Source organism: Ostrinia furnacalis, unplaced genomic scaffold (genome assembly GCF_004193835.3).
Source record: "Ostrinia furnacalis isolate ACB-3 unplaced genomic scaffold, ASM419383v2 OfSCF1130, whole genome shotgun sequence".
NCBI classification, from domain to species: Eukaryota; Metazoa; Arthropoda; class Insecta; order Lepidoptera; family Crambidae; genus Ostrinia; species Ostrinia furnacalis.
Window position 1 is genome coordinate 261,163 of NW_021131369.1, and position 24,350 is coordinate 285,512.

Consider the following 24,350-nt stretch of genomic DNA (forward strand, 5'->3'; position numbering starts at 1 on the left):
TAGGAAGTAACGTCAGCGAGCTCAGGAAGATTGAATGTCGCAGTGAATGTTTAGAGACTTTTATGAAATTTGTCGCGGACTCGTCTCGCGCCGTCGTTAGCGTCGCGAGGCGCGCCGCCGATCCCTAGTTGATAAATAGCGGAATTATTGTAAGTAAAACTGACTTCCTATCGATTTCTAAGGTGATTACTTATGTGCCCGGGCGGGCCTCGTCCGCGCCGGCCACTCACTCTAGCGTACGATGTGTATTATACCCGATGTCACTGGACATAACAACAGCACAAATGTTTATCATCGAGAATCGTCAATGTTCTTAGTTATAATAAATTATACAAGTGTTAGCGACGATTTACAATAATATAACATTTCAGCAACTGTCTAAGTTCCGGTTCCTGCCGGTCCGTTCCGTTCCGCTACCTATTTTTTCGCACTGCGGCTACATTATTTATTCACATTCGTGTTGGCCTAATGTTTTGGGATATAAGTTACTGACATATAACTTCTGCAACTGTGGCATTTTATATTGTTGCCGCTCAGAACTAAATTTGATAACATCGCAATTATATTGTCCATCTCCAAGAAAAACAATAAATAAATATACAAACGTAGTACGTCTTATACTTATATGTGGTATCAGCATAAGCACAAACAGATAATTTACTGAATGATGCAGGTAATATGCTCACATGTTCAGGTGAATAAAATATACTAATATTATATATTTATGGCGGGAAGTTATATGAAGTAGTATTGGCAGCAAATAATTTGGGAGGAGTTGGGATTTGAGGAGTAGGCACTGAGCAGTGCGGTGGCCGGCCCCGTGCGAGCCGCGACCCCGCCTTCAGGAGGCGTTTAGTTCCAAAACATAGGACGATGATTCAGAGAGAGCACTCGTATATAATAGATAAAATATAATAAATTATATTAATAAATAAATTGAATGTTATAAAAGAGGTTGTAACTAAAATACGAATATACCGTCACCGCATCACGTCATCGTGCCAAAATTGGGGTATTGGTAGTTGTAAGTTGATTCTTGTATTTATTAGCTCTATGGTATTGTAGTATTATTGTATAATGTTTTTAATTTTTGTATAGTACAGATACGTGATCGATTCACACTAATGTATGATATAAATGAAGTTTAATAAGTTTTACAGCTCCGCGGGGGTTTCATAAATTGTAAAGTTATTTAAGGTGTAATTACTATTATTATTGAATACGTGATTACCTGCACTCGTGGTAAGGTACAGTTCATTTGTTTATTCGGTGACGTGTTCACAGCGTCGTGAGCGATTGTGTCATGCAGTCTTTTGGTGTTGAGTGTCTTTTGTGTGTTATCTATCTGTTCTTTATACAAACCGGTCTATGAAAATAACTTTTCAACTATACTACCTCATATTTAATTTCATCGGATCGATTAACGCTAACCTAAGTAAAGTGAAATAGTATGGTACATTTATTAATAAGTACAAAAAGTCAGCATGGAACTCTATAAGTACATTTTCATGGACCGGTGATCATTTTGATATTTTGATTCATCATAATTATATAAAATTTATTTTTAAGGTTTGATATTGTGACTTGTCATAAAATTAATTGGTTTTTAAATATTCTCGCTATTGGAATTAGCTGTAATGTTGCGTTACAATAATGGACTATTCGATCGAAGTGGCTTACTGTACTGCCACGATTCGCGACCTTCACCCTCCTCGTAGACCCGGGCCGTGTGTCGTTCGTTAGCACACACACGGCTGCAGAATGAATTTTATTAGGATTATAATTGTTCTCGTTTTCGTAACGCATAAGTGACTTCAGCATAATGTGTGTTAAAGTTTCTACAACTTTCTCGGTGCTCAATTGATATCGATGTTTCTGGCGAGAATGAAGATTCTAAATATTAATAATAACTGAAGTTAGTGTAACGTTCCGTCGCGTTGTACTGAGATGAAGTCACTGTGCGCAGCCAGCGCAGCGTGTAGTTGTGTTACCTTCGATTTGAGCGCGATTCGTTTGTACAGGTAAAGGTGAGTCTATGATGTTACGACTCGTTACGCACATTATATTATATCTAGTTAAAACGTTCCGTTTTAATATTTTTATGTGTATAGGATAATGAGGTATTGTACGAGTAATGATTTGTGGCCGCGCGGCTATTTCCGCATTGTGTCGGGCGACTGACTGAATACACTCACGCGATTGATACTGTGCAAGCTTTGATACTTTTCAGTGCGATATCTGAAAAGATTTATGTTTTTACTGACTTTTTTCATTGGAATGTAATTTCAAATTTCAATTTAATATTATAGCAATAATAAAGCGGAAAACTCTGCTAAAACTTTCACAAACAATACTCGTAAATTAAGAAGAGTATATTATTAGCTATGTACAATATCAATCGCTAACTTATTTGTTCAATCGCAGTATACACAGTATAATATTGTTGCGCAGTCAGCAAGTTCAGACGACGCATACACTTCCTCAACAGTCCTACTGGTACAGTGCAGACAGTTAAGTAAGTCGATGCGAACATTTTGTGTGGTTCGTTTTGCTGATTGTACCGGCAGGTTGACAGCCTGAGTTCTGATTCCGTTAATTTTTTAATTCCTTTAAATATCTGCAATCTGCAATAAAGTATCTAAAAGTGCTCACTAAAATCAGCGTCGATTGTTCCATAGTAAAAAAAAAGACTCGGTATACTCAAAACAGTATGAGCATTTAATGAAATAGGTAATTTAATATTTACAAATCTACTGAAAGATTGATAGGAATCAGGAACTTGCGCTGAAGTAACGAAACGACTGCTCGACTTTGCCTTGACAATATGATACGGGTTATGGTACCGAGTAGGTACGTAATTTGAATATACATACCTACATAACGTTTAGATAACTAATACGATGTAAAGATGCAGTTTTTCGACGGGACACGCGTTTTGGAATCTCGTTTTTGGACGAATCCTTTTAAACAGTAACGTCAGACATCCCTCGATCAACAAATACGTAAATTATGAATGTTAGTTAATATCATAACCAATACAGTGTATAGCACTTAGGACGCAGTTTTCATTTTAATATTACGTGCCAAACGGTTTTGTATGTATTTGTATCATTTGTAATGTATTTCATAAACAAAAGTTTTACAGCTTTAAAACACGTTGACTATGGGTTAAAAGTACACTCTATAAATCGGTCATCTGTTATTTTTTTACTATAAAGTAATGATTTAACTACGCAATTATTTTAATTCTATTCATAATTAGATAATAAAGGAACTAGCTTGAGTTCGTAAATTTTTACGATTATTTAAGTAGGTAGATTGAGGATTTAATAACAATATATGAATAATTGTTTGTTTTTGAAATACATTATGTATTTTGTAATCGTGTGCCAATAAAGCGTTCGGTGCTAAACCATCGTGAATTCCTACTTCATAAATTATTATACGAAATATGAATCGGCACATCGTTTTGTATTAATATTGATCAGTTTATGATGTCTCTGGACGCAGGCTAAACTAGTTTATTTAATACATATTTTTGATCAAACATTTCGGTTTGATTTTGGGAATAACACTAAATTAATATTGGTTTCTGATGAGTGTAAAATGTGTGTTTTTGTGCCACATTTGACATGGTCAAGTGAGGCGTCCAGAGACAAGTTACGTTGAGTTGGTGCACTGTGGCGCGCGAGTCGCGGTCACCGCTTCCGTGGGAGCGACCGACACATCTTCACTGCCACTAATTTAAAAATAAAATATTGGAAACGAACTCGGGTGTTTTATTTGGATTTTTTATTTTAATTTGCTTTCCACAATTATAATATTTAGACTCAGTTTCAATTCTAAAGCGATAACATTACTTGTGATTAATTTATAAACAGTGAGAGAAACGCACTGATTTAACTATAAAATAAAACAAAAAAAAAAATCCAACGAAATATACAGGAATCAACAGCTTTTATAAAAATGTATAAATTCTTGTCTCTACAGGATTAATTCCTGTCTATATGACAAAATTTAAACATTAAAAAAAAATTTCGTCAAACGGCGAACAGATAGTTACCTACAAGTTGAAGTAATTATCTCACTCAAGGCAATATTAAAATATCTATACTAATATTATAAAGCTGTAGAGTTTCGTTTGTTTGCTTGAACGCACTAATCTCGAGAACTAGTGGTCCGATTTGAAGAAATATGTTTGTACTAGCTTTCCGCCCGCGGCTTCGCCCGCGTGGAATTTTGTCTGTCACAGAAAAACTTTATCGCGCGCGTCCCTGTTTCAAAAACCGGGATAAAAACTATCCTATGTTCTTTCCCGGGACTCAAACTATCTCTATGCCAAATTTCATCAAAATCGGTTGCGAGGTTTAAGCGGGAAAGCGTAACAGACAGACAGACAGACAGACAGACAGACAGACAGACAGAGTTACTTTCGCATTTATAATATTAGTTGGGATTGGATAGCACAAAACCGGGAAATATTATTCAAACGATCATCACGCGTGCGAAGTCGCGGGCATAGCTAGTAAAATAAATGAACCATGGACTTAGTCATACATTTAAGTAGGTGTTTACCAGTATTTACATATACGTTCGAATTCTAAATCCTTTTTTGCATAAGCTGCAACACTTCAATTCGATGAGCTTTCTACTAAAGAATGATATCTTCCAACCGTTTTCAGACAAGATTATGTTTACTTAAAGGTCGTTAAAACCTATCTCCGCCAGACAACCTTCAAGTCTATACTTAGAACTCAATGCAATGCCCTTTTGCATGAGGACAAGTCTATATTTAACTAGGTAATACGATCTTGCAAAGTTTTTTGGCGATATTATTTACTTTCAGCTAAGCGATATTCAATATCGAGAAAAGGGAACTTGGTGTAAGTACCTACTCATGGAAATAATTTTGCCAATTTATAAGACCACTTAAGTACCATCTTTGGAAATAAATAAATCTTTGAATTGATTAAGGCCGGGTAGCAGAGAAAATGGCGAAAATGAGGTTTTCATTTTTCATTTTTGAGGTACTAAACAGTAAAATTAAAGGCTAAGATTTTTATTGGGCATAGTTGAGGATATTTTCTAGGGCTATTAACGGATGGAAACACGATTTGATGAAGTTGACTCGATAGAATAAATTCCCAAAGTTACCTCTATTCGTTTTCTAATTATGGTTTTATTTTTAAAATAAGCGATTTGAGATTCTAAATCTTTTACTAAACTAAAGTTCAGAAATAACTTGAGGGCTTTTAACGGATGGAATTTTTATATTGCGTCTTATTTAGTTACTATGTTAAAAAATGTGGAAAAAATCGTCCATGACGGCTTGGACAATCTCAATCAGTCGCGCGGTGGCGCTTACGGAGGACGGACGCGTGTCAGTTTTTTGGCAATATTTTTGACAATGATGACTTTGATGAGTCACAGTATAATAATATCAGTGTTACTGGAGAAAGCTAAAATATTTGATAATTAAGAATTATCAATTTTGTCTACCTATTGAAATTTAACTCGTTCGCATCCTTTTAAACGAAGACTCTACTCATGATACATAGTAAATTCCTTAAATATGAGACAAAACCAATGAGTTAAAATTACATATTAATAGTACCTACATACAATCGTCTTACACTTATTAGAAGAGCACACTGATACAAATAAATAATAAAAAATTAGGTCAGATAGTCAAATATAGAGGCAGCTGCACGTCACTGAAAGACGATTCTGTTTACTCGGCATCTGGGCTGGAGAACATGAACCCTTGTTTACAGATGCAGATGTAAATGGAGTTATAACTGGACAAATTTTACATGAAATGTCTAACAGAAATCAGTTAAATAAAAGACACATACATGGAATACCAATAAAAGACACATACATGGAATAGGTTGCGGAGGGAAAGCTACCTATTATAAACTAGCGGTCGCCCGCGACTTCGTTCGCGTGGACCTCGTTTTACCCCCGTTAGATATCATGTTGATAGATGGCGTTTCACGGCTTCCCCCGAATGAATATTTACGAACGTCATACAGTAGTTTGTCCAGCGCTGTAGATTTTAACCAATGACGATAGGTAGAGTTCGCTTTTTAGACACGTCTTATTTATTTATTGAAATTTATTTCTCACATATCGTCATAAGTTAGCCTATATGTTAATCTGGGTTATAAACAATAATACTATAAAGTTTCAACAAAATCCGTACAGTAGTTTTTGCGTAAAAGAGTAACAAACATCCAGACATCCGAACTTTCGCCTTTATAATATTATAGTAGGATAGGATATTCACAATCCAAACTAATATTTACTATTTAGCATTTACTTACAGTAAATATATTAGTTTGGTTTTCACAATCGAACGGGTGCGAATCGACCCCTTCGGCTTAGGTATCTAAAGTCAAACGATTCTGAAATGTCAAGTGGTATAAAGTTGGGACTAATAAATAACCCATTAAGATAGTAGCGCCATCCTGTCAATGACATACCTGGAACGATAGAGTGTTGGACAACTAATAAAAATGCTTAGTCCTAAATGACTGACGGATATCGTAGAGACCTGAAAGTTGGAAGGTGTGTTCTTTGTATGACGTAGGCATCCGATTTTCCGAAATGGGGTCAAGAAATGAAGGGGGTGAAATAAGGGGGCAAAGTTTGTATGGGACAGTGATTATTTGGTTCAATCTACTTGAAATTTTGCTTAACAATTCCTTAATATTATAATTTATGACAAACGTGTAAAAGGGGTAGAAAGTTATTTTGGGAGTCTTACTGCTTTTGATTTATTTACTTTTTATTTTTACAAGTGTTTGAAAACTCCATGTCAGATTGCAATCAATGTCAAGTGAAATCTCAAATTGAAATGTCTCAATTTCAATGAGGAGGCTCTGCATTTATTCCTAGAATTCCCCTAACACCGTCAAATTACCCTTTCGAATTCAAGACAGTGCAGTTTCCCATCAAAATCTGCTTCGTAATGACTATAAACAAAGCTCAAAGTCAAACTCTAGCGACCTCTGCATAAACTTCCATGAGTGCTCAGAGCGGGTGCCTGCGGCAGGTAACCGCGTGTGATGCTCATAGTGATTTTCAATACAGAGCCCCGTACATACGTTATACATAAATTATGGAAAGAAAACACCCAGACCAATACAAAAAAATATGTATGCAATTTTAGTATGATATTTTTATTTATTAATAAACAAAAAGACTGAACAAAATTGATGCGTGTACTGATTAATGTAATTAACCACATGCAAAGTTTCGTGAATTGCAACAACTATAATTTATTATCCAAGCTCTAAATAATCGCTACTAAGAGTAACTGATCATAAAATGTTTTTCCAATCGCTCAAGCTCCCGAGAAATACAAACTTATTATACATATTAACACCCAGACCCATCACAGAAATTAAAATTGAACCAAACCCAAACTTGATGCGATTGTGTCGTTTTATTGCGAATTATCTTCCAGCTCCATCATTAGACCCCGATTACTATAAAGAATTAAAATACTCATCAATACAAAACGAACGAGCCCAAACTCGATGCATTCAAGTCGTTTTATTATAGAGTTCCTATGGCCACCTTCCAGCTCCATCATCAGATCAGCTCCATGTCATCATAATACTGCATGGTCATCCAAATCACATGTGTTTGCGAAATTTCAGCTTAATCGGTTGCCTGGAAGTGGGTCTTAATTCAGTTTGCAAGATTCCACCCATACAAATATGAGCCAGTCGTTGTAATATGACGTCACGCGCATAAAATTAGTGACCGACCGAATATTCGTTTTCGTTTTCGTTTTCGGCCATTTTCGGCCCAAAAATGGACATTCGGCCATATTTTCGTTTTCGGCCAAAAACCAGCCGAAGCTTCGGCCAAACCGAATATCAGAAATACGTGAATAAGATGGTGACGTTTATCGTTCCGATATCTTCGGGAGTGAATCTGGTGCACTCATGGTTCCAATCAGACTTGAACGGACGCGGTATTGTCACACTCTTTGGAAGTTGTGAAGTGAGGTTACGTTATGAACAGTGTCCAGCGAGAATTTTCCAAGTTCAAAATTGAATACAAATAAAACCAAAGTTTAATTGTTTCAAAATAGAGTCTAATGCGGATTTGAAATACGCCATGAGTCTGGTCGGGAGCCTACAGAGCGTTCGCAGTTGAACAATAAGAAGTATTTGAAATGTATTGTCGAATGATCGATGAATGTCTGATACCACAACTGCAACTGCATCCCGGTCAACTACGTAACTCTATTTCAGCAAGAAGGTGTCTCACCACACACGGAGAGTATCTCGATGGAGACACTGAGGACTTTTTTTTTTTTTTTTCAAATAAATGATCAGCAAGTACAGGGACATACCCTAGCTGCCTCGGTCACCAGATCTCACACCATGCGACTTTTTCTTGTGGGGATATCTCAAGTCAAAAGTTTACAGCAAACAATCCTTAAATAAACCGTCGACTGGGTAGCCAGACATCCGCAGTTTAAGGGATTTATTCAGGTTCTGTAAGAAAATATCCGCCTTGAAGTTGCAGGAAAATTATTAGCGCGATTTGCTCTCGCATAGTTGCGAATGTAAGGGTCATCATTTAAAAGACATTGCCTATAAAAAATTAAATCCGCATTGTTAAACTCCAGTTTGCATAAGTAATAAATAATAAAAAATCATTAATTTATTTGTATTCATTTTTGAAAAATTCCCACTGGACATCCTTTATTTCTTCTTTACTTCCCAATATTTCATTATACACCGAAAATAATATTCTACTAAGAATTCATAATTTTTTTTTTGTGTTTTAAGGCCGGTTTTCTTTAATCAATCCTTATCAAAATCAACTGTCAAACGTCATTATGTTTTTGGTCAAAACATTAACGGTTTTCAAAGTTTGTACATAATTTTAGATTGAAATTTGAGAGTTGAAGGTCATTTTCGTTTTCGTTTTCGTTTTCGGCCGAAAATGAGACTGCAGCCGAAGCTTCGTTTTCGTTTCCGTTTTCGGCTGAAAATCAATATTCGGTCGGACACTACATAAAATGGCGGGCCGGCCGCCGCCCGCACTTTTAAAATTCAATATCTTGGAAACTAATTAACGTATCGAAATAATTCTTTCACGTGTATTTTTTATTTTTAACAGAGAATACAGAAAGCTAAAAAACAAAATTAGTGAACATTCTTCATTATAGGTAGAGTTTGAATTAGGCTCTACTTTTTTTAATTTTGGAGTTATAAAATTCAGGGCGAAGGCTTAGGCGTAGGCGGCATCCTTACAAAACCATAATAAACTACATACATGCAAACTTCTTCTAAAACATAGACTAAATTTTTTAAGTCATCAAGTTTTAAGTGAAGAACGTCAAAGTCGTCAGTCATTACATAATCGCAAAAGTTTTGAATTGTAAAATTTTGATTCAACCTACCTACTAAAATTTTAAGAAATTTACGAAATGCTTTCAAGAATGCTGCGAGCGACTATGAAATTGGGGGAGTGGAAGAAATTGGCGGTGCTAAATATGAGGGGGAAAAGGAGGTATTCGGAGCTGGTGCCTCCCAACCAGTACGACGTGCCCATCCCGAACAGGCTGAAGCTGGGCTACGCGCTGAAGGTCCACTGGGAGATTATCCCGCTGTTCGTCACCACTTGCGCCGCCATGAGCCTGTTGTTCGGCTCTATTATTTGGGCTTGCTGGCACAAGGTTGGTAGTGCATTTATGTATTTTCTGTAAGTGATAGTGGATGATATTGCTGTCATGAGCAAGTCATCATCTAATATTAAAGAAACGTGGGTGGTTGGGCCTATGTCCGAATTTCTTATCTTCCTTTTCTTCGGTGACTCCAACTCTCAAAATTATCGAGCTGCATGAGATGGTTTCCCGCCAATCTGTTTATCGGATTCGGGGACAGCACCTTCGCAGGAGTTAAAAAAAAGACTCGTTGTCTTTGCACGAATGTGAAAAGTCCGCTGAATATATTGAAATAATAAAACCGCAAGTAAACCGCAAGAAATATCGACGGGTCGACCCTCGAAGCCTGGTCTCCGTCTCCTGATCCGCAGGTTGGTGGTTTCCGTTTTATGCAGCTGTATTTTTGAGTTGTTTGGAGTCACCAACCAACCCCCGCATCATCTTTCTTCTCCGCAATTTATTCCTGGTGTGGCTATTTACACGCCACACCAGTGGGTCTGATAATTATAAAAACGAAAGAGTCAAAAGAAATCTTTCATTAATTTTATCACATTAGATTAAACGAAAACAAAACATTGCTAACGCGTTTGTCTTTTACGTGATTATAGCGATACCACCTGATAAGCAAATATTTGAATTTTGCAGCTTGTCCGTGATCTCTGAGGTTATGGTGTAAGGCGGGTCGTCACATTCCTTACAATATGGTTGAGCGAAGAGATGGCTGGTTCAATCGTCATAATAATGTCTGTGAACGGGCGTTGCTCCATAGCTGTAGAACTGGAAATCTACTCGTGTTAATGTATAGTATTAAAATAGTAAGTCACGGGTCTTAACGCGACGTATATTAATGAGTTACATTATGTACTCACGGCTTGACTTTCGCGAGTCTTCAAGCCCGCCCGAACGGACGACGCTGCGAACCGCCAGTCTGCTTGTGACCACGGCTGCAGCATCGCAGCCGAAACGTCAAGCCGTGAGTACATAATGTATAGATGACCCACGCTGAACTGTCCCACCAAACTCAATGACAGGGGGGCGCTACCATCGTTCAACTATATGGTTTCCAACATGGCAAAAATCTGAACCAGCGATCCGGTATTGACGGTGGCGCCCCACTGTCAATGTCATCGACAGGACAGTCCAGTATTTTGGAACTTTAACTCATTAATAAACGTCGTGTTAAGACCCGTGACTTACTATTTTAGTTGAAATGGAACGCGAAAGTTTAAAATGTGTTTTATTGTTTTCCAGGTGGACGTAGTGTTCAGCACGCACAACCGCGACAACATCTCGCGCACGATGGACCTGCGCAACCCGTCCATCCACAAGATAGTGCTCATCAACCAGCGCTACGAGCCGTGGCCGGAGATGGCCGACCTCCTCGACAAGATGCGCGTGGCTGAGAGGCGAGTGCTGGCGCGCGCGCAGTCTTGCAGCTTCGCATAACACAACGGAACAAAAATACTCAAACCAACAGATCTTTGCAGTCGCCAGCTGTGAAGATCTCAAATTAATTCGGAATGAGGTTTATGAAAACACGTGTGTAAGTTACTACTCCAAGTGATGATCTGGGACAGTGCAACGTGGTAATTGCCATGACTTGTAAGTCATAAAATGTGAACCAAAATGATTGTGTTGTCTCGTTCTACTTGTGCTTGTAAGTGAAGTAGCTGTATTGACGATTTTTTCAAATAAACACCTATCTTCCGATTTTTTGGTTTGATTGCTTTGTTGCTATGTACTTGAATAGCTGGATCGAGGAAAAAATTAGATCTAAGAAATTAAAGAGCGAACTATCCATGGTCGACGTAATCCTGGGATCACACACCAAGAGCTAGCACACGAAGGAAGCAGGCACTACGGAGTTATTGCGGTTTCGCTTCGCGGTAATTAAAAAAATAAATAAGCAAAAAATATTAATTTATTAAAAAGCTTCACAATAATTTATCAAGGGGTACGTTACATAAACGTTACAATAGGGCATTTCACTTGTACAGGCAAAAGGAAGCAGAAGTTCTCAAGTCCGTTATTGTGGCACTTGGCTCTTGAAGTCTAGTGTGATGCTGGTCTTAGGAACAGCTGGAATTCACTGATCTTCTCATATTGATAAAGAAGCATCTGCGGTTTTGCCATTCTTCTTCTGATTTCCAAATGGTCATCACTAGTCTTCACTCCAAGTGCGGCGCTGCAGAAGTGACGTCACCTACGGGTGGCCGCACGACAGAGCGCGGACGAGCGCGCGTTTCTCCTAAGGGTGATTGCACGACTGAGCGCGGACAAGCGCGCGTTTCTCCGCCATCTTCATCTTGTCCAGCACGTCCTGCATCTCTGGCCAGGGCTCGTAGCGCTGGTTGATGGTTATCACCTTGTGCACGGACGGGTTCCGCAGGTCCATGGTACGGGATATGTTCTCGCGGTTGTGCGTGCTGAACACTATGTCCACCTGCAAGATCAATAAAAATATTAATTATAGTTACTATTCTGTACCTTTGGCGTGCTATTGAGCCGCGCAAAACTGCACCCCCAACTGCTACGGTTTTCAAATGATGTTTCAAAATGACCAAAGTAATCTTGTCTTAGATCTGAGACAAAGCAGTTGACAGAGGTTGCACAGATATTTGACAAAGCATAGGAGAGGTTAAGAGAAGCTATAATCTTTATTACCTAACCAAAAAAACAGGACTAAAGGATTTGCCACACTGCTGCACTGGATGCATTCTACGGTCTGCTGTTCATAAGTTGTTCATACATGATGCGGGCTGCGCTCACTTTGCCCCACCGCAGACCACAGAACGCACCAGTGTAGAATCCCGTAAAGTTCAAGGTAAAAAGATATGCTTAGATTGAGCTAGGTAATGTGTACAAAAACATATTAAACAAGTCTGAAGTCACCTTATTCCTGGCGGCGTAAATGATCGCTACCACCACGAGCGCGATCGAGGTGAAGGTGGTTAACCCTTCATTTGATTTTGTTCACTGGGATGAACATTCAATTGAAAAAAATAATATGCCGAGTGCATACGTCTTAATTTTTGGTAAGTTTTTTTTTTCACTAGAAAATATACTTAAGTTTTGGTAGAAAAATATTTTTATGTGCTAGTCACAGTCTGAAAGTGTTAATTTTAGCCAAAATGCCGGCCATAGCGAAGACCAGGCTTTAGTGTCAAGGTGTTTATTCAAGCTTTACATGTTTTTTATTATAATTGAGTAATGACAGTGGTTTTAACGTATTGCATAGTGTTCATGCTTAATAACTTGATTGATTTACAATGCTCATTTAATAAATAAGCCATGTTATACCAGGTCAAAGTCGAGTGTTCATCCCAGTGAACATTGCCAAATTACTAATAATCTTTGATTGTTCATCCCAGTGAACATTGTCAAATAGGCTATGAACCGTTTATTTTTGCTTAATTTTATTTCAGTGGACTAATTTCTTTATTTAGAGGATTTTTTTATTTTGTTTGGGATGTTGGCAGCTTAATACTGTATATTGCATGAAATGTAATATCAGAATAATGTTTTGTTACTGGTAAAAGTGGACATAATTGTTTTCTAAATTTTCATGCAAAATAATTACATATTTTAATTTAGCGGTTGTTTGTAGATTCAAAGTTTGTAGTTCCAAATAATATTTTTGATTAAAATCATTTTTACTTTTTTATTTAAACCCTGAAGAATATATTTTATAAATGTGGGATCTGTTTTTTTATTATTTAGTGCGACTTGTCCACTATTAAGTTACATGAACAAAAAATTATGATTTTTTCTTTAAAAACATTAAACATTGTTTTACCTCAACGATCAAACAAAATTGTATGGTAATAGTTAATTTCTTACTATTTTGTGCACCAAAAAGCGTTTAATAATATAAATTTTACTTTTTATATGAATAATTATTTTGATTTAATGCCGCTACCCTAAATTGGCAATGTTCACCCCAATGAACAGTTAAAATTCTTCATATATTTGGCAGTGTTCATCGGGATGAACATTGTTTTTTTTCTATTTGGTGAAGTTCCGATTTTTTATATATTTTTTTCTGACCTATAAATAACCCTAAGAACATAAATCCGACGATGTATTTTTATTTTTTGATAAATAATGAGTCTGCCAAATTAAGGGTTAAGAACAGAGGGATGGTCTCCCAGTACTCCTTCAGGACGTGGCCGATCTGCAGCTTCTTTGGGATGGGGATATCGTACTGAGTGGGAGGCATAATGTCGGAGTATTGCCGCACCGGCGCGATCGCCTGGGCGACCGGCCTGGGTGGGACGCGCCATAACTGCTTCACAGATGCCCGTACTAATTTTGAAAACATTTTCTAATACGTCACTTGTAGTTTACATACAAGTAACGTATTATTTAAAATTTAATTCTTCTCATATGCTTCTCATGTCTCATGTTACCAAAACTGTTTTCTCAATTTTCTTTTTCTCTGTCACTGACTGTCAATAGATTGGTTTTTTTGGCATAATTATTAATTAATACAGTGGTGTTTGAAAAATATTAACGAGGTTGTAATACAAATTTGATTTGTAATTCTAGTTAATGAAATCGTCCGTCTTACTACGTTTTGTTATAAAATTATCATTTATTGAAAATACTAGGTATATTAAAATATAAAATGGTTATCACTTAAAAAGTTGTAATAAATAAAAATACTGGCGGGCAATGAAAACTAAAATTTTACGTAAAATAAAAAAAGCGACAAAAGTCAAATGAAATTCAAAAGTCAAACGTTTGTTATATTTTACTATTTTAATTAAAATAAAATTAACTTTAAGCGCAACTGTCTTGGTAATTTTTCAGACGGAAGTAAAAATATGGAAATGTTTTCGTACGATGGATCACATTTACATTACGGGTAAACTTTCGGTACAGAATAAAGGTAAATCTCAGATGATCCTAACTGCATAAGTATTTTTTACCTTGCATATGTAGTATCGATAAAAGTAGGGCCTACATAATCGTAGAAGTAAGAGTATTTACTTCTGTCGTCGACTTCTCATCTCATTAATAAATCTATGAAACAGTAGGTATTTTCTGAAAATTATGTTTCATGCCTACTGAAGCACAGAATCACTCTGCATTAATGATCTGAATCTGATTGATTCAAACCTCCAATTTTCATCAATCAAACATCAAAACTCATTCAACAGCATAACGACGTCCTTTGGCTTTAAGTGTGTGACGCAATCATAGTATACTTGTCAGTGCTTATGCTGCGTTTACACTGCGCGGAAATTAGCCAAGTCAAGTCAAAAATACAGTGGAGTGGGGATGAATAATGAATGAATTTCATCCCCACTCCTCTGTTTTTTTGACTTGACTCGGCTAATTTCCGCATAGTGTAAAAGCAGCATTAAACTTCCAATGCATGCGCAGGCGTCGCTGGGCTGAGGACTGGTAATGACCCTCCGCACCCCGCGCCGCCGCATCTCGCCCCGCACCAAGCGACGGTACCGGGCCATAAAGGATTTCTTGCGACGGGCTTTAGGTAATACACCCACTTTGCGTATTTGTTACTTCTGATCATATCTATCAATAAAAAACAATCGTTTGTTTTTTTCTTCTCATAGTTTTATTGACAGATGACATGAAAATTTTCCAATTGCAGGTAGTTCGTCACAGCCTGACATCAAAATAAATTCCAGTATAGCGATAAATGTCTCAGATTTAAAGCACAAGATAGTGGGCATAGAGCAGCAGCTCAGCGAAGTGAACAAGCATTGCCGCGATTTAGTCTGCCTCGAGAGCAGCTCCAGGAAAGACTCGGAGACACTGGTGTCCGCCGCCGACCGACATGAACTCTCTTCGTTGAAAGAACAAACTGAAATATCATCCACCAAACACGGTCACGGGGCTGAAACTAAACTATTGTATAAAACATCCGAAAGCCATTACAGAAAGTCTGATGACAGCGACTCTTTTGGCAAAGTTTATCATGACTCCAAAGGCAAAGACGTAAAAGTTGCCGATGACATGGCAGCTCAAGGTTATTATAGAGAACCAAAAATAAAGAAAAAAAAGAGCAAACTAGACAACAGATTAAACACAAAGGATGACAGCAATCCCAACCTACGGAAACGCAAGACACGTTCGGTATATGAAAATTTTGTGTCGTCCTATTCTACGAGCTATCATTCCCTCATTGACCCTCGGTCTGGTCAACGTAAGAACTCCCGGGATGCTGAACGTTGTTACGAGGAAGACTATGTCGAAGAATACGTCCAACCTGTTCCCGTAGAAACAAAGGTCAGGAAACACAAAGATTCGATTAGACGCAATAATCCTGACAGGGCATATTATGACCATCATGAAGGGCGACACAGAAACAAACCGAAGAGAAATGCAACTAGAGACTTAGACCAGGAATTCATTGCAGATATTATTAAACGACAGTACAGACCTATGAAAATGTTTGGCCACCGAGAATCAGAGATAAGTCAGTTTTCAGCACCTGTTTGTCGGGACCAGGAATTTTCGCTCCGCGAAAACATTCAGGAAGGTTCAGAATTATGTTCTTGCTGTATTGATGGCCATAAAAAATCTAGATATGAGAACGAACATGAACTCAACGATATGCATAGCATATGCGACACCCGCCTTTATAGTTCCAAACGAAACACACGTCATAGGCATAATCGAAAACATACAGATATTTACAATGATTCTACACAATACGATATTGTACCTGTAAAAGAAAAATCGAGTCCTAAGTCAAGAAGAAAGTTTACAGCTGAATCCATGACACCTTATGGATATTATAAAGAAGTTCCGCCGTCTCCTCGAACACAAAGGCCACGTTTAAATTTAAAAGCCCAATATTTCGATGAATTTGAAGATTACATATTATACAAAAAACAAAGAAATTGTTCACTTAAAAGGTCTAAGAAAAATCCAGATCAATCTGATCATTACGTAACTAACGAATCATCAGAAGTGGTAGATACTCATAAAGGTAAACAAAAATGTAAATCATCCAAAAATCACCCCAATGATAACCATATTCAGCAAGATGCAGGTACAATGAGTAGTCTGCAATCACCAATTTATAATACCGAGGCAATCAACATGACGAATGATAGCGCATTTAACAAAACCCAAGAAACTGATTCATCAACGGATAAAACAGACAAAGCCTTAAGCGAAATCAAAGACATTCTTCAGTGTTTCCTTCAAGAAATAAAAAAGGAAACAACTGTATCGCAATGTGATAATTCCGATATAACTAAAACTGGTGATAAATGCCTTAATGAATTTCGTCAGGATAGTGCCAAATTGAATGCAACAATGATGCCGAACAGTGGCCACAGCGTAAACAACTACAGTATGCCACAATGTAGCATTCCATCTCCTTTTATGCCTCCATTTGCAAGTCCATGTTGCTATCCTGTGCTTCCCGTATGCCCAATGAATTGCGTACAAAACGGTTATATTATGCCCAGTCCAAGTTACACTTGCGCATCGTGCACGAATAATGCTAAAGAAGACGATTTTCCTAAGAATTCCCAATCACCAAAGGAATCTGCTAATAATATCAAGAACAATGAGACCGACGAGCTGATCAAAGAGATTTATAAATTCGTCACCCAAAGCCCAACTAGCAGTCGACGGAAGGATATCCGCGAGAAGTCTGGCATTGAGCCAGCAAAAACTAACGACACCAAAATGCTAACATCACGGAGTGTTGGTGGAAGTTCAAAACTTTCCAAACACGATGCCCAAGTTGAAACTCGGAAGATTAAGTGCTATTCCAAAAGTTGTGAGGCCATAGGCTCCAGGTTTTTGTCAGATACTTCATATAGTCGGACTAACCCTAGTTACTCAGATACCATCCTTGAGAGGCTCAGTCTTGAAGCGACTGCGACAGGATCCGAGTCAGAATTTAGCAGTGAATCCAATACGGTTAAAAAGGTAAATATAATTTTATTGCAGAATAGATAAAATTGATATTTTATACACTAACTAGCTTTCCGCCCGCGGCTTCGCCCGCGTGGAATTTTGTCTGTCACAGAAAAACTTTATCGCGCGCGTCCCTGTTTCAAAAACCGGGATAAAAACTATCCTATGTTCTTTCCCGGGACTCAAACTATCTCTATGCCAAATTTCATCAAAATCGGTTGCGAGGTTTAAGCGGGAAAGCGTAACAGACAGACAGACAGACAGACAGACAGACAGAGTTACTTTCGCATTTATAATATTAGTTGGGTAATACATTTGCCTGTTCTGCATTTAGAAATAACTGCCTAAACTAGCCTAAATTGTTTAAATAATTGCAAAATAGAAAAAAAAATGTTTTTTATTTTCAGCCAAAGAAGAACAGATTTGCAAAGGTGTTGCGATCTTTTGGCCTATTCAAAAAGAAAAAGGATGTTATAGAAGAACTAAGCGAGAGCGAGAGCACTATGGAAGTCGAAGTGAATGCCAAAAAGCCACCTTTCCGCCAAGAAGTTCTCAACTATATGGTGCATCAGCAGGACTACTACAATAGACCACCACAGCCAAGCACTCACTACCCACCACCGCCAGAGTTCCCTCACTCTTACGGCTGCCATGCTGGCTGCCCAGATCACCTTAATCATGTAAATCCAATGCAAGCTTCATATGACCATCATTACCACGCTCAAGAACTGCAACACCAACGGGAAGCTGCTGCCAATTATGCGTCTAAACATCATCGCCCTTCAGCTCCTCCTTACCCACATCCTTATGAGGGACATCAACACCATACTCATAACCAACCCCAAGTCCCATTGTGTCTAAAAGAGATAGAGGTAAAAAGTATAGGAACGCAGAGCGAAAGGAAGATGACATTCTTCAAAAAGTTCTCCAAGAAAGTGCAAGGGCCTACGTACCCAGTCACACAGAAACATGATCAGCAAAGGACCGGAACCACCCAAACGGCTAAGGATAGTAATAAAAATAACAATCGTCCCCCTCTTTTCAATTGGAAGAACTTACAGGCCAAGGTGAACCAACTTGACAACCCACCAACGTTCTCCTATAAGACTCAGAAACAACTAGCTGAAGGAGACATTAAAATGAGAAACGCGATGCTGAAAAAGTTGTTCTACAAGAGGAATCCTTTCTCTCCTCGGAATTTGATCGTGAGGACCCTTCTCGGGAAAGATAAATCAAGTTACGGCGAGCCCCCGATGATGTTCCGCCCCCGAATGTTTTTCTAAGTGTGTTGTGATGTTTAAAAATATGCCGTGTTAAGTAAATGAAGTGAAATTGTACGGTGCGTGTCTATGTCCTGTATTTACGTTAAATGTTTTTAAGAATGTGGTTTAAAACACTTTTTTGTTTTATTGATAGATACATAAATTAAAAAAAAAGAGAACAGGCATAGCAAATAGGCCGCGGAGCTTCCTGCGATAATGGAGGCGTGCAGAAAGATAGATAATCTAGAATTCTGGAAAGCAATAGCACGTGTCTGTAGTTCCAGCCCCCTTAGACAAAACGCACTTTTTGATCGAATCTAAAATCGAATCCGTCAAAACTCCATACAAAAAAGGGGCTTTTCGACCACTTTTCGACTGGTTTGCGATTATAATTTGCACTTTGTCTAGACCCACTGCACTCTCTACTAGGTGCAGCTATGTCAACATGTCCTCCGCGTGCCCACGAGGGGGAGGCCGAATCTAGTCTTGATCCCTTCCGCTTCCGTCGTAGACAAAGAAACAAACCTTCATGTATTAAATTCCTATTTTTTTAAATTCAAGTGATACGCCTAGTATTCCTACTGTGAAAACTGGCGTCACTACTACCAGTTGACAGATGTCAGTCAATGCAAAATATTTTTATCTGTGGTGGTGTTTATCAATCAAGTTCTCGGATCTTCGTCGAGTTTGTGTTTTTTTGTTACATTGTGGTCAAATGTAATAATTACAAGGAAATGAAACGTTAATAGATTTCTAGGGAAATTTTGGAGCCAACACTCCAGAAATCTATGTTCTAAATTCCACCAGACTAATCATAGTGAGCGATGGAACCCATGGAGCAGGATTTAGATGTCTCAATACCCTTGTCGTCGCTGAGCTATGAATTCAGGACACTGGTATCGAATTTGTTGAATACAAGACGTGTAATAACGACTGATGGCCCTAATAAATTACCCAGGTAAATATTACCATGGTATTTCATAAAAAGAGAGCAAGGTCATGATGAACTTGCACTCGACACCCGATTGTTCAATCAAATCATGTCTCTAAATTAGTTGAAAATATACAATGATCCCAATTTTAAATGTTGTATTTGAATTATACCAATCTCCTTGCTTGAAAATAGCATCAAAGTTCACTACAAGTTTACAACCCTTATGGCAATGATGACTACTTTCTGAAAAATTATATTTTTCACTTTCAGAATAATTTTACACTAACCAATTAAGTATAACATTATTACCGTCAGAATTAACTTCAATTGTAACTTAAAATTATAAGGTTAATAACTTAAATGATAATTAATATAATTATTTTTAGGGACTGGAGAGGTTTAGCGTTTTTGTTACAAATATCATCAGAGTTAGCGAGTAGTATAAGTGAGAGTCCCGACAAGACTAGCAGACTCCTGGACATTTGGATGCAGAGGGGGGACGGTACAGCCACACTGGAAACCTTACTTGATTATCTGACACAGCTAGACAGATATGATATATACGATGATATTGTTGAACTTGCAAATCTTGGTAGGCTTATTGGTAAGCATAAAATTTATAAATATGATAAATAATTGTATCTAACACAACATAAACATTAATTATTTTGTTTATCAGATTTGAATCCTTAGTATTAGATTAATTAGTAAAATTTATATGTGTAGATCAAGATAGCATTTTTTTGATTGATTGTTTACACTGATTGTTTAAACTTTGTTGATATTTTTTTATCTGTCACAGTTTTTCTAATGTATTTTTTTTAAGTTAATTGTTTATTTTGGCTGTACTTATACTTTAAATATTTTTATGTAGAGAAATATATTTATTGTAAATATTTAACCAAATAATGAAAATAATGTATCAATGCTGTGATTAATTTCAAACAGGATAAAGGGTTATCAATTTTATTGCTTAATTCATAGAATTGATTGATTACAATATAATATTTAATAAGTAAAAAATTTAAGAAATCTTTGTCATCATTATCATTTGCCCTCTGCTCTTTTATTATTTGACAAGCTGCACATGAATGATTAGAATACTTAATTATTACTTAAGAGCGTTTACGCCGTTTGGCGCAAAAACAGTATTTTTTCAACTCGTTACAATCATTAACCAGTAATATTACAAATATGTTATAGGCATAAATAGTTAGGCAATTTCGTCGTCTAAATAGTTAATTGAGAAAATATTGCGATTAGTTCAGTATTTAAGAATTCTATCAAGATAAGTCCACACAGGTTTTGTAAATTTCCACTTTAGCGTCAGTTTACAAGCTGAAATTTGTATAAAAATACTGTGAAAACGATTTAACAAACATTTATATCCTATAGCATAGATCCTTGGGCAAATAGTTATCTGAGAACCCCACATAACCCACTAGCTGCCCCCGCAGCTGGTGGGTATGAAATGTTATGCATTTTCCGGATAAAAAAAGAATAGTTAACAGGAAAAGTTTGTTTTGAATAGAACCGATTTGAAAAAATCTCTCACCATTAAAATTCAATTTTTTTCTGCTGAACATAGGCTGTATAAAATATTCTCAAAATAGTAAAAAACCTTTGATAATTTACTATTTTATAAAGAATTTATGTATTTATTATTTATTAGGACTAATGTATACCATGATTTATAATTATGGAGTCGGTGTTGGAAGATTGAAGATTTTATACTTTCCTTGAGCTGTCACTTGACAGCCTGGCACACTTTTACGGTGGTGGATCAAAGTATTTTGGTTTGACTATAGAGCGTGAGAAAACGCACACAGTCACAATTATTTTAGTGTGAATAAAAATAGCATCGAAATTACCTAAACTTGACATGCCACGCTAGACGTAAACGCTCTTAATGTAACATTGATAATAATCTGTATTCATTTTATTTTTAATTTTTCAGCAACACCAATTGATCAGTCTATGTTTGGCAATGAAATTTCAAAAATCAATGGGAATAAGAATGATGGCATGATCATCACATACGATGATAGAAGAGACGGATTTCCTCATTACTACCATGCATATGTGCTTTTCGCCCAAAAGGACTGGGAGTTTGTTCGAGAGCTTCTATCTCGGATGAAAGCTTTAGGATATAAGGTAAAAAACTTTCTTGTGTTCTACAAAATGATAAGAACTCACACTGTGAAAATGACTGCCTCAAATCTTAGCTAACTAGAATCACCTGCTCTATGTATTCTTACTAGAATGTACATTGAACATATTTTGCTATCCTTTATCCTTGTCAATATGAATGAATTAGGCAACACCTAACACTGGCCAGACTGCATAGGCGCGGCTCGTTGTACCAAACATATGAAACGCGTGCGTACGCCACTATGGATGGTCCCTCGAATAAAATTTCATGTTTGAGTACATATGAAAGTGTATATTGGGCCTTTTCAAGGCGAGAGTGAAAATATAAAAATAGGCACTTATAGATCAGATATGTACCATGTGCATCTCACTTGTGACCAGGTGCGATTGCGGTCAAATACCTGCCTTGTTTTGCATAAAAAAACAACACGCCGTGCCCGCGTGTTTAGCCTGGCCATGCACTGATGCGCATTCAAATCAGCCAAAGACTTTTGACCAGTATTTTGGCACTTATGAATGTCAAAAATAATGCAATTGGTCATTGTGATTCCGCAGCTATGCACCGAATACGACATCGACGTGGGCTACGGCACGCAGTACGCGCCGGTCGCGCAGCTGATCTCGGAGCGCTGCTACCGGATCATCCTGGTCTACTCGCCGGACTTCCTCGTCAGTCCGGCCAATAGCTTCTACTCGGACTACGCGCAGGCTGTCGGCATTGGTTAGTCTCTATTATTACTTAGCTCTATGGCGGGTTATCACACTACACCGCGGTCCGCGTGATTTCATATAAAAAATCCCGCGCGCGAGCGCGTTGTCAGTGTGTTGTGCCGCGCGTGTTTTCTATACAAACAGGTACTTGCATACAATGATTAAATCTGTCGTCCCGCGTACCGCGACGGAGCGCGGCGCAGTGTGATAATCGCTTATATTATGTCCTATGGAGTGTTATCCTTAAATAAATTAATACACAAGGTTTTTACGTACTTCTTTGCATCACTGAAGAAATCAATTCTCAAGCTTTGAAGTCTCAAGTATCACAGTGAGGTCACGAATATAAACAAAACAGCATTTAAAACCGCATTAAGTTCTATGACGTCAATTGACGTCACTGTGACTAATAGTAAAACTCGAATTGGCTCTCATGTGATGTTTCTGCGATCTTGCGGTTTCTATTGTGACGTGATACACCAAGTCTCATGGTTTGTCTTTAATAAGGGATTTCCCGAATGAAAAATCCGCCAGATGGCAATACGTAGACGGGAGGTCCAAATGCTGCATTATTGGTGGATTTTGACATATCTGTCAATGTCATGTCAAAAATAACCAATCATGCAGCATTTGGACCTCCTGTCTACGTATTGCCATCTGGCGGATTTTTCATACGCGAAAACCCTCATTGACGTCACTGTGACTAACAGTAAAACTCGAATTGGCTCTCATGTGATGTTTCTGCAATCTTGCGGTTTCTATTGTGACGTGATGCACGAAGTCCCATGGTTTGTCTTTAATTGACATTTTGTTTTAATACAGAGTCGAACAAGCGCAACATAATCCCGATTATCTACCGCAAGTGCACGCTGCCGCATCACCTGATGTACTACCACCGGCTGGTGTACAAGCCGGACGAGTGGGCGCCCTACGACTTCTGGGAGAAGCTCGGCCAAACCCTTGGCAAGATTAAACTGCCCGGGTAAGAGTTACTAGCCTTTCGTTCGTTTGTTTCAGCCGAATCACGTCCACTGCTGGATAAAGGCCTCCCCCAAGGATTTCCACAAAGATCGGTCCTGCGCCGCCACCATCCAGGCACCTCCTGCGACCTTCACCAGATCGTCACCTAGCCTACTAACTACTCAGAATAATAATAAGTACTATAGGGCTGACTTCGGTAAAATGATGTGACGTGAGGTGCCAAACTGCGGAAAATGGCGGAGGAAATACATGATTTAGCATGAATTATCATGAATAATATTAACTACTTATTTACCTCTCAGTGTCTTGAGGCAACTTAAAAAAGTACATTCTGTGTTTTTATTCTCAGTGTCTTGAGGCAACTTAAAAAAGTACATTCTGTGTTTTTATTATTATTTAGGCAGTTAAATACTGCACAGTATTTAGTACACCATTTTCTTTATTTTCTTCCATCATACACAAGAATACGCTTGCGTGAGTCAATGTTCGCTCGTATGTGAGGCCTTGTCGAATAGTATCCTGTAGGTGGGCGCCATCGTGTTTTGTTTTCGATGTAAACTCGCGGAGATGAACAGGCCTGCTACTACCAACTAGAGATGGGTAGTGGGTAAAAACCCATTTCACCCGATTGGGTTTAAACTGGGTGATTTGGGTAAAAACCCGGTTTTTACCCATTATCACCCATTCTGGTGGGTGAAAACAAAAATAG

The 24,350-nt window shown here is 37.8% G+C and overlaps 4 protein-coding genes across 4 annotated transcripts; 3 read left to right on the top strand and 1 right to left on the bottom strand.

Moving 5' to 3' along the window:
- The first annotated feature begins 9,384 nt into the window (after window positions 1–9,384).
- LOC114351331 (uncharacterized) lies at window positions 9,385–11,385 on the top strand. The gene is made up of 2 exons (XM_028302502.1): window positions 9,385–9,706; window positions 10,946–11,385. The coding sequence occupies exons 1-2, from the start codon at window positions 9,458–9,460 to the stop codon at window positions 11,138–11,140; spliced, it is 444 nt and encodes a 147-aa protein (XP_028158303.1). The 5' UTR covers window positions 9,385–9,457; the 3' UTR covers window positions 11,141–11,385.
- A 266-nt stretch (window positions 11,386–11,651) lies between these two features.
- LOC114351330 (uncharacterized) lies at window positions 11,652–14,087 on the bottom strand. Its single transcript, XM_028302501.1, has 3 exons — window positions 13,824–14,087; window positions 12,587–12,649; window positions 11,652–12,137 (listed from the first exon to the last, which is right to left on the bottom strand). The coding sequence occupies exons 1-3, from the start codon at window positions 14,013–14,015 to the stop codon at window positions 11,943–11,945; spliced, it is 450 nt and encodes a 149-aa protein (XP_028158302.1). The 5' UTR covers window positions 14,016–14,087; the 3' UTR covers window positions 11,652–11,942.
- Window positions 14,088–14,436: 349 nt separating this feature from the next.
- On the top strand, window positions 14,437–18,983 carry LOC114351336 (uncharacterized). Its single transcript, XM_028302508.1, has 4 exons — window positions 14,437–14,585; window positions 15,083–15,194; window positions 15,315–17,614; window positions 18,010–18,983. The coding sequence occupies exons 2-4, from the start codon at window positions 15,107–15,109 to the stop codon at window positions 18,883–18,885; spliced, it is 3,264 nt and encodes a 1,087-aa protein (XP_028158309.1). The 5' UTR covers window positions 14,437–14,585; window positions 15,083–15,106; the 3' UTR covers window positions 18,886–18,983.
- A 523-nt stretch (window positions 18,984–19,506) lies between these two features.
- LOC114351323 (myeloid differentiation primary response protein MyD88) lies at window positions 19,507–23,661 on the top strand. The gene is made up of 5 exons (XM_028302491.1): window positions 19,507–19,822; window positions 20,185–20,402; window positions 21,756–21,952; window positions 22,505–22,670; window positions 23,483–23,661. Exons 1-5 carry the CDS (start codon window positions 19,689–19,691, stop codon window positions 23,644–23,646), a joined length of 879 nt encoding a protein of 292 aa, XP_028158292.1. The 5' UTR covers window positions 19,507–19,688; the 3' UTR covers window positions 23,647–23,661.
- The last annotated feature ends 689 nt before the right edge of the window (window positions 23,662–24,350 follow it).

What these genes read in the sequence shown, in the direction of transcription:
- LOC114351331 (XM_028302502.1), top strand. Translation starts at nt 9,458, where the DNA reads ATGCTTTCAAGAATGCTGCGAGCGACTATGAAATTGGGGGAGTGGAAG. An exon ending in TTTGGGCTTGCTGGCACAAG is followed by an intron (nt 9,707 to 10,945) that starts GTTGGTAGTGCA and finishes ATTGTTTTCCAG; the next exon opens with GTGGACGTAGTGTTCAGCAC.
- LOC114351330 (XM_028302501.1), bottom strand. Translation starts at nt 14,015, where the DNA reads ATGTTTTCAAAATTAGTACGGGCATCTGTGAAGCAGTTATGGCGCGTC. An exon ending in GGGAGACCATCCCTCTGTTC is followed by an intron (nt 12,650 to 13,823) that starts TTAACCCTTAAT and finishes TCAAATGAAGGG; the next exon opens with TTAACCACCTTCACCTCGAT. An exon ending in TTTACGCCGCCAGGAATAAG is followed by an intron (nt 12,138 to 12,586) that starts GTGACTTCAGAC and finishes TTGATCTTGCAG; the next exon opens with GTGGACATAGTGTTCAGCAC.
- LOC114351336 (XM_028302508.1), top strand. Translation starts at nt 15,107, where the DNA reads ATGACCCTCCGCACCCCGCGCCGCCGCATCTCGCCCCGCACCAAGCGA. An exon ending in TTTCTTGCGACGGGCTTTAG is followed by an intron (nt 15,195 to 15,314) that starts GTAATACACCCA and finishes TTCCAATTGCAG; the next exon opens with GTAGTTCGTCACAGCCTGAC. An exon ending in AATCCAATACGGTTAAAAAG is followed by an intron (nt 17,615 to 18,009) that starts GTAAATATAATT and finishes TTTTATTTTCAG; the next exon opens with CCAAAGAAGAACAGATTTGC.
- LOC114351323 (XM_028302491.1), top strand. Translation starts at nt 19,689, where the DNA reads ATGGAACCCATGGAGCAGGATTTAGATGTCTCAATACCCTTGTCGTCG. An exon ending in GGCCCTAATAAATTACCCAG is followed by an intron (nt 19,823 to 20,184) that starts GTAAATATTACC and finishes AATTATTTTTAG; the next exon opens with GGACTGGAGAGGTTTAGCGT. An exon ending in CGCGCAGGCTGTCGGCATTG is followed by an intron (nt 22,671 to 23,482) that starts GTTAGTCTCTAT and finishes GTTTTAATACAG; the next exon opens with AGTCGAACAAGCGCAACATA.